Source organism: Panthera tigris, chromosome A3 (genome assembly GCF_018350195.1).
Source record: "Panthera tigris isolate Pti1 chromosome A3, P.tigris_Pti1_mat1.1, whole genome shotgun sequence".
NCBI classification, from domain to species: domain Eukaryota; kingdom Metazoa; phylum Chordata; class Mammalia; order Carnivora; family Felidae; genus Panthera; species Panthera tigris.
In genome coordinates this window covers 125,860,022-125,872,775 of record NC_056662.1, presented here as the reverse complement: position 1 = coordinate 125,872,775, position 12,754 = coordinate 125,860,022, and the positions used below count along the sequence as shown (strand labels likewise).

The 12,754-nt window shown below is 38.8% G+C and overlaps 2 protein-coding genes across 6 annotated transcripts in view; one reads left to right on the top strand and one right to left on the bottom strand.

Moving 5' to 3' along the window:
* SMC6 (structural maintenance of chromosomes 6) overlaps window positions 1-9,787 on the bottom strand; it is a 73,852-nt gene extending 64,065 nt beyond the window's left edge. For both annotated transcript variants that reach the window (XM_042982461.1, XM_042982462.1), the window contains exons 1-2: window positions 9,600-9,787; window positions 1,577-1,719 (exon numbers count right to left, since the gene is read on the bottom strand). In XM_042982461.1, coding sequence (XP_042838395.1) covers window positions 1,577-1,714 — 138 coding nt within the window. In that variant the 5' untranslated portion in view covers window positions 1,715-1,719; window positions 9,600-9,787. The remainder of the gene's footprint in view (window positions 1-1,576; window positions 1,720-9,599) is intronic.
* Window positions 9,788-9,902: 115 nt separating this feature from the next.
* Window positions 9,903-12,754, top strand: part of GEN1 (GEN1 Holliday junction 5' flap endonuclease) — a 29,345-nt gene continuing 26,493 nt past the window's right edge. For 3 of the 4 annotated variants that reach the window (XM_007080706.3, XM_042982458.1, XM_042982456.1), the window contains exon 1: window positions 9,903-10,358. The gene's annotated coding sequence lies outside the window, so the exon portion shown is untranslated. The remainder of the gene's footprint in view (window positions 10,359-12,754) is intronic. The other variant, XM_042982457.1, reaches the window with a different exon arrangement.

Sequence of the window (12,754 nt, the reverse complement as noted above, 5' to 3'; positions counted from 1 at the left end):
TGGTGCCCGGAGCCTGTTTCAGATTCTGTGTCTCCCTCTCTCTCTGACCTTCCCCTGTTCATGCTCTGTCTCTCTCTGTCTCAAAAATAAATAAACATAAAAAATTTTAAAAAAATAAATAAATAAAAAATAAAGTCTTTAAAAACTCCCTGGCTGTCTTCTTTTGGATGCCATCTTATTAAAAACCAGAAACATTTATATCCTTTTATAAGTAGAATATCAGAAATTATGGTTGAAGGTTTTTTAAAATAAACTTTTATTTTGATCTAATTGTAGATACAGTTGTAAGAAATAATACAGAGAGATCCTATGAATTCTTTATTCAGTTTCTGCCCATGGTAGTATCCTAAAAACTGTGGTACAAAATCACAACCAGGATACTGACACTGATACAGTCAAGATACAGAACATTTCCATCACCACAAGGATCCCTTAGGTCACCTTTTATAGCTGATCCACATCCCACCCAATCCACTCCCACCTGAACCCCCAGTCTACTAATCTGTTCTCCATTTGTAGAACACTGTCATTTCACAAATGTTATAGAAATGTCTATGGGGTACCTCGGTGGTTCAGTCGGTTAAGCGTCTGACTTTGGCTCAGGTCGTATCTCACAGTTCATGGATTCAAGCCCCGCATCAGGCTCTGTGCAGACAGCTCAGAGCCTGGAGCCTGCTTCAGATTCTGTGTCTCCCTCTTTCTCTATCCCTCCCCTGCTCCTGCTCTGTCTCTCTCTCCCACACACTCTCTGTCTCTCAAAAATAAATAAACATTAAAAAAATAAAAATTGAAAAAAAAAAAGAAATGTCTATTGTCACCTACATCAGGAGGTCACTGCTAACTAGTATTTCATGGTATGGATGTACCACAGTATTTAACCATTCACTCACTGAGTGACATCTGGGTTGTTTCAGTTTGGGCTATTACAAATAAAGCTGCTATAAACATTCATGTATAGAATTCTGTGTGAAAGTATATCTTCATTTCTCTGGGACAAATGCTGGGTTATGTGGTAGACAGGTGTGTGTTAAATTAAAAAAAAAAAAAAAAAGCCAAGCTATTTTTCAGTGTGGCAGTATCATTTTACATTCCCACCAGCAATATATGAATGATCCGGTTTCTCTGTATCCTTGCCAGCATTTGAAGTTGTCATTGTTTTTAATTTCAGTCAGTCTGATGGGTGTGTTGTAACATTTCATTGTGGTCTTCTTAATTTGCATTTCCTCAATAATAAATGATGTTGAACATCTGTCATGTCATTGTCATTTTGAAGCCTGCAGGGTCAGTGGTCATACCTACTGCTTCATTCCTGTTATTGGTAATGCCTTCTTTTTTTTTTCCCTTTGTCAGTCTTACTAGAGGTCTGCCAAATTTATTGATCTTTCCAAAGAACAAGCTCTTTGTTTTAAGGGTTTTCCTAAATGTTTCTAATAATTCACATAAACTTCAGAATTAGTTACATTATTTTACCTTAGTTTTTTAAAAACTATACTGCTTTTCCTGACATTGAATTATCAAGAATATGACATATAAGCCAAACATGAGAATCAGGCCAATCCAAAAATTTTGCACTTACCAAAGTAGAGGTACCATTTGTGAAAGAAACCGTACATTCATCTTCATCACCATCTTTGTCAAAGTCATCCAACTCTTCTTGTCTTGGTCTTTTGGCATTTTCAGGAGAGAAGAAATTTTCTTCCTTTCTTTTGGCCATCAGGTCTGAACATGTATTAGAGTAACAATGAAGTAAAATAAGACAAAGCTTAAGTTTTAAGTACTACGTCCATTCGTTTTTAGTTAAAAAAAATAAACATATCATCTGTGTAGAGGAAGAGGGCCATGAGACAAAAAACACAAGCGGCCACTTGAGGCTGGAAAGGCAACCAAACAGATTCACCCCTTGAGTTTCCAGAAAGGAACAGCCCTACCGCCACCTTGATTTTAGCGCTCGGCGCTGCAGCAGACTTCTAGCCTGCAGAAGTGTAAGACAAAAAGTTTATGTTGTGGCTTTTTAAAATCATGTGCACATGCCACACTAGTTGATTTTACTTCAGAGTTATTCACGGCCAAGATTTTATGGATATGGGCCTCCCTAAATGTTTTAACTACTGAAACTCACAAAAGGTAAAAACTCTTATTTGTGACACTCTGTTTTCTAGTTTCCTAGATCTATTAATAGAGATGCCATAATGTCTTCTGAGAGTTTTCCAAAGCAATCATCCAATTTTTCAGATAAAACCATTAATTTTAAATTAATTTCCCAAAGAAGTATATCTTGAAGCCATGTTGCCTAGTATCAGTAGTTTCCCTTAATTGTTCCCTAAAGAAACAAGCCATGCTATTTTTTCCAATGTACTATAAAATTTATGCCTAGAAAATTAATGTATTTAAAATTAGACTAAACTTTTTGAACATATAAATACTGCACCTCAAGTCAAAGCTGACAGTCTGTGATTAAAATTAAATGTTATGAGTCATTTGATTGTTACTTTCATTGTTCTCTCTAAAATACACTTAAGACTTATAATGATATGCACCTAATAACTATTTGCTAAATAAATGGAGAGAAAATCCATAACATAGGTAATCAAAAATGTCTAAGATACAAGGAAAGAATATGTAGAATGGTTCTAGTCTCTACCTAAGTCCACCAAGGACTGTATACCATAGCAACCAGGTTTGCACCAGGTACCTGGGCAGCAAGAGAGTAAATGAGGTTTTCTCTCTCTTGATTTCGGACTGAAGGATTCCAGTCAGTCCTCACTACAGATGATAGCCATATGTGATGATATATGCACACAGGGTAACAAAGCAGTCTTTGTGTGTGTGTGTGTGTGTGTGTGTGTGTGTGTGTGTGTCAGAAGGGTGGGGGGCTAGTGGAGTGGTGTTCCAAAGAGAGTATGAAGTAGATGTGTAGGAACCAGAATGGGGCCTCTAGAGAAAGTATGTGAGCGACAAAAGGAGGGTAAGGGAGAAAGATACCCATATATGTGTTTAATTTTTTAATCCACTGCTTTCCAAAATTATACTGACAGAACTGATCTGGCAGAAATATGAAATATCTATACATATTATGGAGGAACTGGTTTGGGGAACTATCTTTGTTAGGCTGTGTTATTTTGATAATGTATACCTCGTTAAATGAACTAAGTGGTTTTCCCATCCTTTTAATGCTCTGAAATCACTTCAACTGCGTGACACATTAAATGTTTTTTTGAAAGTAAGAAAGAACTAGGCTAGGGGCACCTGGATGGCTCAGTTGGTTAAGTGTCCAACTTCAGCTCAGGTCATGATCTTGCAGTTCATAAAATTGAGCCCCACCCCCACCTCGCATCAGGGCTCTGCTGACAGCTCAGAGCCTGGAGCCTGCTTCAGATTCTGTGTCTCCCTCTCTCTCTGCCCCTCCCCCGTTTGCACTCTGTCTCTCTCTCTCAAAAATAAACATTAAAAATTTTTTCTTAAGAAAGAAGTAGGCTGAAAGCTATTAGAAAGTAGAGCTATTAGTAAGTAGAAAGTTTGAAAGTTAACTTTATGAAATCATTTACATTTCTTTCTTGTATACTGGTTTTAACAGGTTTACAATAACCTCTTGAATCAATTTTTCTGTAATTTTATTTTCAAAACATTGATATAATGTGAACCCTCACACTTACGAGACAAGATTACCTTATGTTTTGTAAAATCCTCATCAGTAGTCATGACTCCTTTCATGCAAATTATATTTAATTAAATTTTGAAATATTTTCTCTAAAAATTAGGTCTTTATCAAATCAAGGTTTTCTTTAATGGGAATATTTTAATGTTTATTCATATTTCTTATACAACCAAATTTTAGGGATATTCAGTGTGAGTCTAGAGTTCAATCTCTCATTCTTTCTCCCAAAATGCAAGTTAAAAAAGAAATCAGAGACTTCCACTTCCAGGAAAATGGAATAGATACACTTTTCCCTGTTTCTCCTGCTTAGTAAAACTAAAAACTTTGGAAATCATATATAAAACAAACATAAGACAACTCTGAATGAGAAGGAAGTAGATTGGCTAGGAACCTCAGGACCCAAGGAATGACATCAAGGTAAGTTCCCAGAGTTTTTGTTTTGCTTTAAATATCCCAGACTTGGAGAAGACAGCAACTGGGGAAATACCAACAGGTGCATGGGAAAAAAAGACCTAATAAAAGCTTCCTCTCTCTAGCCAAAGGACCAGGCAGTCTGACAGCACAGAAAGCTTTTAGACAATAATTGCTCTATTCCAGCCAAAAACCACGAAAAAAAACTGTGGCGCCTCCTTCTACTCCCCCAATGACACACACTTTAGCAAAGGTCAAGTGGGTAGCCTGGACCTTATAATGCCATAAGAAGGCATCTCCATATCCCATTTGGGCCAGTGTCAGAGAACGTTATGTAGGCCAAATAGGGAGTCATGATAATGGGTGTCCATGGAGCCCGCCTAGAGAGCCTAGGTGTCCACCTTGATCAGGCAGTAATAGGTTGCTACTTACTCCCACTCCCGGTTGGATGGTGTCTCATGAGACCTTTTACTACCACCAAGAGAGGTAAAGAGACCACCCCCCAAAAGCGTACGAAAACCATGTGGAGAGCCAAAATTCCCACTCATACCAGCAGTCACTGTGGCTAAGAAAAGAGCTCTGGTACAGTTCTACACCTCTGAGTCTTAGTGTCTACAGCTTAATACCATAGGGCAGAAGTTCTCAAAGGATGTGGTCAATCTCTTCAAAAGTACTAAGGATCTCAAAGAGCTTTTTGCTTACGCCTATCAATATCTATCATACTGTAAATTAAAACCGAGAAACTGTTAAGCCAAAGAACACACATGTACACATTCTGTCAGTCCTCAAAGCAATGACATCACCACGTCTCATAGCCTCTGGAAAACTCCATTCACTCATAAGTGAATGAGAGTGAAAAAGGCAAATAATATCTGACTATTATTATGAAAATTGTTTGACTTTGTTGACCCTTTGAAAGAGTCTCAAGGGTCCCTGGGCCACAGTCTGCAAACTGCTTAGTGCAGACGATACTGTAAGTAATCCATGACACAATGCCATAAATTATAAGGCGTAGCTAGCAAGCAATTAAGTTAGAGCAGCAGAGAAGAAGCCAACCATCAAATAACTTACAGACTTGATATTCAATGTGTGGTCCAAGGACCAGCAAGTAGCATTTACATCTCCTGGAAATGTATTAGATATCCAGAATCTCAGCCCCCTTCCTAAATCAAATGAATCAGAATCTTCATTTCTAACAAAATCTTAGGAGATTCTAAAGAAGAACCGTTATAAATAACATTTAAAAACTTGGCCTTTATCTTATCCTGAAGGCAATGAAGAATTAAATCATGGTAAAACAAATACCATCTGAAAGGTGTATTAGATAATCCGAAGGACATTTAACCTAAACAAATCCCTGAGATGATATTAGCATTAGTCACAATCACATAAGAGTCAACATCTCTTTTATAAATAATTGAATGTTAATGTTGAATCTCTTACACAAGTCAAAACTTGAAAATCCAACATATTTCTCAAACTATTTAACAAGAGTCAATGTCTGTTAGTTTCAGCTTGTTGCTAACTTACATTTCCTGGAATATCACCATGCCATTATTTTCCCCAAAATATCTCTTTTCTCCCACCCGTCCTCTATCTCCTTAATTACTGAGCAATAATTTATTTATTGTAGAAGAGCAAAAATGAAGCATTACTGTTTGGTTTTCCCCACATTAAATGTCCCTTTACATACTGTTTTTATTAATGCCCAATAATGATCCTGCAGTAAGCAGGCGCTCAGACATCAGCTGACTGATTTTTAGTATTTTACCATTAAAAAAATGGCAGTTTTTTAAGTAAAACTGGGGGAGGGAGATGACGTAGGTAAATGTGATAAGCTTCTTACAATGAATGTGAGATTCTGTACTACACAGAAGATGGTGTGCAACATGATGACGATGTGTTTTATTTGCTGCACTTGGCCTAGGATTTGCAGTTTGCTATTAGGTTGCCATGGTAACATGCATCAGACACCAAAGGATTCTACCTTTTAAAATAGGAATCACTTTGTAATTTAATGATAATGAATTTTTAAAAACACATATGAATGTCCTGAGCATTAGATACAAGTTAATACAATAAAACTGTTTCCAAAAGGCTAAAGAGACATAAAAACAGATGCAAAGAAAAATACTTCTAATATTCTGATATACACACAAAATGGAAAACATCTCCTCTGGGACTTTTAATACATCCATAAAAGCTCATTATGTGTTTATTTACAATCAAAAAAAGTCAGAATTAAGGAACATCTCTCTCCCTCACAGGAAGCAAATCAGAGTAGAATAGTAACAAATATGCAACTATCAATAAAAAATAAGTTCAAGAAGAAAAATCAATAAGCAAGAGTTCATTATAGCAAATAAGTGAACTGGAAATCTAATGGATCAAATACACTTCAACAGGATTTTAAATTCCTAAATTTTAGATTTTATTGTGATCCATATAATAATTCATATTTCTCATTAATATCCAAGTAGGGACTAACAGCAGTGAGAACAGACATAACAGAACTGAAATTATCAATAGGAAATAGAGGTTAAAAATAACGGCAGAGGTGCCAGGGTGGCTCAGTCTGTTAAGCATCAGCTCTTGATTTCCGCTCAGGTCAGTGCTCTCAAGATTTATGAGATTGAGCCACACACCCAGCTCTGCATTGACAGCACAGTGCCTGCTTGGAATTTCTCTCACCTGCTCTCTCTCTCTGCCCCTGTCCCACTCACTTGCACACACTCTCTCACAAAAATAAAGTTAAAAAATAATAATAAAAAAAAAATAAAGGCAAATTGCTGCTGTATCTGAATCTGCAGTGGACTGTGTTTACCTCATCCCCAATTCTGCCCCTCTCACCGCCACCAACATCCTCAATTCTGCATTAAACAATCTCATTTTAAATGTAATGAACTCATTAAACACACTGCTTGAGATATATCATAAAATCATAAGACATGATAAATATTTAAGTGAAAAAATTCATAAGTCCACCTATCAAATAACTCAGATCAGCAAAACTGGGAAATACTAAGCACAGCATTTCAGATAATAAAATGTGAACACTCAGATATATGTTTTAGAAACATCCCTGTGGCCTCAGTATAAAAGGAAGATGAAAGAGAGATGGAGAATAGAGGCGAAAGAGACAGCCTCGAAAGGATGAGGGGCACTGAACAAAAGTAGTGGCAATATCAGTAATGAAGGAACAGAAGAAATCAAGAGATTTAAAAGTATGAGTAAAGTGGGGAAGTAGAAGTAACATTTGTTGAATATCTCCTTTAATCCCCAACATTTTTTAAGTACTGTCCTTATTTTACAAAAGGGGATATTGAGGCTCCATAAGACATTTTGCCCAGGTCTGTGTAGCTATAAATTATCAGAGCTCAGATCTAAACCCAAGTTTGTCAAAACCCAAAGTCAAACCTCTTCAATGCCCAGGTTCCTCCAGGCATGAACAACTGAGTTTGTTTATAGGTAGTGAAATTGGATATTAATCTACCCATCTTCTTATCTATTTTTTGTTAATGTATAAAAACTACAAAAAGGATTCTATTGTGATGTGTCCTTCTAATGTTGCTATTTGAGCCAATTAAAAATTGGGCTTTATAAAATTCCATCTCGTGTTTCATTTTTGGAAACAATCTTCACACAAGGCTAAATGCCATTATAAGTAGACAGAGCAGATCTGGAAAGAAAAGAAGTAAACAATACATTTATTTTATTTGGAAACACTGAGTTTGAAGCCATCCTAGGATACTGAGATGGTGAAGCCAATAGACAGTAAAATATACTCTGCAGTAGGGGTGGAATTGGAAGTGTTGCTAAGAAAGCTACAGAAATTATTTTGAATTTGGTCACTAGGGAAAGTATGTTGAATGAGAAAAGATGTATCTCATGTACTAGTGAATCAAAATGCTAACATTAATATAAGTGACTATACTTGACCCTCAGTTACCTGGACTTACGAGTGTATGTGTATACAGAAGTGTAACAGGTAATTATGCCTTAAATACAATGCATACTACTATGGTAAAATTTTGAGTTACTTGTTTATTGATTCCTGAGAGTAAGTCAAGTATAGCTTTGGTTAATTTTCCTAACTTAGGTCTAAAAATGGTAAGTCGAGATTTAGGCAGGTTTTATATAAAATTCTACATCTAGACACTCAGTAAAATAAACCTTTGGGGAATAAAAACAGATTCTTACTTTAACAACTTTAATGTACCATTTGTAGTTACTTTTCTGCCAGGTTCAATACTAAATGCTTTATATTCATTACATATTTAACACACATATTGAAGAATCTGGCCCATTGGGTACTACAGCTATTTTCCTCCAATTACAGAATAAGAAATAAAACTTAAAGAGGTGATACCAATAAACTCTGGGTCACTCAACACTGGTTCTCTCATATAAAAACATGTTTTTTAAAGCAATATTCTAGTGATCTCCAAACTTTCTGTACGCCCACCCATTCAGGAAAAGAAATTTGGAATACACATTTTGACATAAAATTATCACTGTGTATTTCACACAGTACTAGAACGAGATAAAGTAAATCTAAGTAGAAGTTCTAATATGTTCCCTCCCACCCACACGCCCGTGGAACTACCTGCAGTCCACTGTACAGGATACTGAATTTTTTTTATTTTTATTTTGCTATTGACTACTTTAAACGACTATATAGCAGCCATCTAAAAGTTAGGGAGTTTGGGCGCTTTTTCCCCCCCTTAGAATATACATTCCGGAATACCTTGCCTTTAAAACACTCGCTGTTAATGAAATATACACAAAACATACACCAAGTAATAAGCGCTCACATAAATTCTGCCTTCAGGGTTTAAAAACAAAATAGTTGATTTTTCCAAGAATTATCAGTTTTATCTCAAGTCGTATTGGTCCTACAGCCCTTTCTCTATCCTTGACTCTAGTATTCCGCAATTCCCAGTCGCGATTCTTCTCCAGTTTATTTCCACAAGGGGAAAAAGAAATGCCATCATAAAACCTCCAAACGTTACATTTTACTTTTTCTAGATAATACAGCCTGCGTTGTCATGAAGCTGGGATTTAACAACAAATCCAATTTAAGTGCTATTTGCATACATCTCGTAAACAGACGAAGTAGCTGCCGGTGAGGGTATCAGATTCGCTCTAAGAGCCGGAAGTCCGAGCCCACCCTCCCTCCTGACCCCATCCCCTCGAGCAAGTCTTCTAAGCCTGAATGCAGCTTGGGGCCGGGCGCCGGGTCCAACAGCCAGGGCCAGGATTTCTCAGCCCCGTCGGCGGAGCCGCCCGAGGAGGGGCTCAGCTGCAACGGGCAAGTTTCCCGCGGTTCAGGGGACCTGTGTCGCCCGCAGAGACAGCCCGAAAATCCGCGCCGGCCGGCTGGTCCGCTCGGGCCCGCGGGGATACCCTGGACACCGCAGCAGCTCCGCTGACCGAGCCGCCGCTAGGTGGGCTGTGGGGCGCAGGCTAAGGGGGTAACGACAGGGGATGGATCCGGAGCAAGGGAGAGCGACAGCGCGCGCCCTCACCTTACCTCGAACAAGTCGAAGTCTCCCCCAAGGAAAACGATCAGCGCGGCTGTCGCGGTGCAGCGGGACGCTAAGGACACCCTGGGTCGTCTCGGCCTCGGCTGGCCACCGTTGGCCCGCCGGGAACCGCGCGCCCGCGGTGGGAGAAGGCAGGAGCCTAGCTGCCCGGGCGCCCACCGCGGGACACTACGCGCCTGCGCCCCGCCCCCCCCTCCCGCCAGGGCTCTGCCCGCGCGTGCGCGTTTCAGGGTTTTCGCGCCACTAGCGTCTAAGAGGAGGGGCCGGAAGTGCTCCTCGGCGGGCGGGGAAGCTGGTAGGCACGCAGGGCTCGGCTGCGGCGAGACTTGAGGGGCCGGGTGATTTGCCTAAGTGAAAGGGAAGAGAACTCGGAGTACCCCGGCAACAGTTCCAAGCATGCGTAGAGCCGACCGGCTAAAAGCCAGAAAAGCCTAGAGAGAGACTGGTCGCGGAAAGGGGACGGTTACTTCCCGGAAGAGGCGGGGCCACTGAGAGAGGGCGCCGAATTAGAAGTGATTGTGGCGGCTTCCCGGGTTGGGGTGCTGAGTCCCAGACGTTAGTCTTTGCTTAGCGAAAAAGGTAGAGAACTTTTCCTTTTCTTTTTTTTTCCACTTAAGTTTTTAAATTTTTTTTTTATTTTAGAAGAGAAAGTTTGGAAACTTGGAGGCCACAGTAGTTAGGATTCAGGCCAAACTAGTAAATGACGGAGGGGCGTCTTCCAAAACCAAGGAGAAAAGGTTGTCCGGGTAAGTCCCGCGGACCGTGGAGAGGCGGCCCTGCCCGCCTTCCTCTGGCTCCTTTGAAAAGCCGGGTTAGGGGCGCTCCTGCGAACCCTGGTCAGAGGCTCCGCTGGGAGTACGGTGGGAGAGCCGCCTGACCGCGCTCTGGCCTTGCGTGCCTGGCCGCTGGCGGCTCCGCAGAGGCGGATGGCCCCTGGATGTCCTTCCTTCCCGCACAATGGAGCAAACGCCCACGCCCGGTTCTAGGCCGAAGCGGGCAAAGTCGTACTGGAGTGTTCCTTTTTCCTTGTTAACGTTGTGCTCTGAAAATACATAATAGCAATTACCTGAAAGCATTGTGGTTGTTTACAGCCTTCCCCCCCCCCCCCGCCCCTCCGCACTGGCCTATTATTGTAAACCTACCCAATAAATATCGGAACTAATTAAGTTTTAAGTTCCTTGACGTAACTTTCAGGGATGTTCTCAGCCCGTCATTAAACCTACCTCTTCTCTTCTGCCTTTACACAGCTCTTCAAGAGTTGGGTTGATCTAGTTAAATAATCTACTTTATTTACTCCACAGCCTCCCGTTGTAGATAGGAAAAAGTGGCATTTACCGCTACCCCACTTCACCCCCAAATAGATAGATGATAAATTTCTCATCCCCAGTAATGAAATTCCTTCCATCGAAGTCACCTTTTGCCTCTAAAGATAATCAAATGTATATCATATTCCCAGTGTGGCCCTTGCATGAAAAGTAGGACCTGGTCAGACTACACTAAAACCCTAGCTCACTCATAATACCCCTGCCTGTACTTGACACATTGTTGTAATTCTCTTTTCATCTCTACTCTCAGTTGCCCTCCTGGGGTCTTTAGATGCAGGGCTTTATCTTTCATTATTGTATCTCTAGCATCTAGAGTTCCTGGTACATAGTGGACATTTAATAAAGATTTATTGATAACTATAAGTTAAGCCGGGTATATTATCCTTCAAAGTTTAAGCTAAATTCATATGAAAATAAAACTGAAGAAAATTAAACTAGCATCAGTTAGTGAAATTATGTAGTAAACCCATACAATTCAGTCTTGTACTTAAATAAACTATATGCCTATCTTTATATGAAAACAGTCTTGAAATAGAATTGGGAAACTTAAAGTATGTTTTGCTTTATTGCTACAAAGTTTTTTCCCTAATGTTTTTGCTTAAAACTTAAATAAAATTGGAAAACTGTTGGCCTAACAAAATGTGTATTTTGCATAAATCTAACCACTGACCTCTGTTTATGTTCTTTAAAATTTGATTCATTAGTGAAATTAGCAAGGTTCTGTGCTTTTCTCACCTCATTCAGTTTTATAATTAACCAATAAAAGCTTATTAGCTCTTAAGGAAGTTTTAGGAGCATAAATTGATTTATGGGCACCATATGGTTACATCAAAGGATTTGTTTTGTTTTAACCTGAAGTGGATTCTTGAGCCCTTTCTTTAAATTAGAAATTCATGTTCTTTCTGTCAAGCAATACTAACGAATATCGAGTGATTTTATTTTAGTACCAACTGACCCAAAATTGGTCATGAGATTCAAAGGATATTAGAGTTTTATAGTTCATCTGGTTTCCTACCTCTCATTTTGTAGATGGGTTGGTTAAATGTCTTCCAAGGTCATACAGCTTCAGTATCCAAGACCAAAATCCTAGGTTTCCAATCCCAAGTCTAATGCTCTTTCAGTAAATTAAATAAATTGAAGCCACTAATACATTATATAAAGTTATTTGCTAGCGTTATTCTGATGTTTTTGATTCATGTAAGTATTCTTGTGTCACTTTAATTCTTAGCAATTGTTAATATGTTAAAGAGACTTTATATGTAATTTATATTGACTGCATGATCAGATTGATGTCAGTAAGATTATCACATTATAAAATATGGGAGTAGACACCAAATCCCACACCACAAATTTTTTTAATTGTACCCTATTAAAAAATAAGGGAAAATTATATGTAGTTTTGGGTGAGTTTGATAATATGTGGTATTTAAATTTTACTTAATGCTGAGCTATTTTAGAGTAACCTCGTCAGGTTGATCATGACCTCATTCAGAAACCATCTGTTCTATCTTTGAGTGTAGTTGCACTTGAATATCTTAAAAACTGTTGCGTTCTGTCCCTTTTGAAACTTTACATACGTTTACAATCTTCCCATTGCAACTTAGTGTTCAGAGGAAGCATTGGTGCAAAGAAGTGGAAAACAATAGATGATTAGAATAGAAATTTTGTATTAACTACATTCTTAAAACATGTGGTGGTGGTGTTTTTCATAAAATACACATTTCACATAATTTTGCCCTTTCAGAACTATTGGGATATTCTTTTTATATATTCTGCTTTTATGAGTGATTTTCAAAAAACATGCATTTTAAACTTAA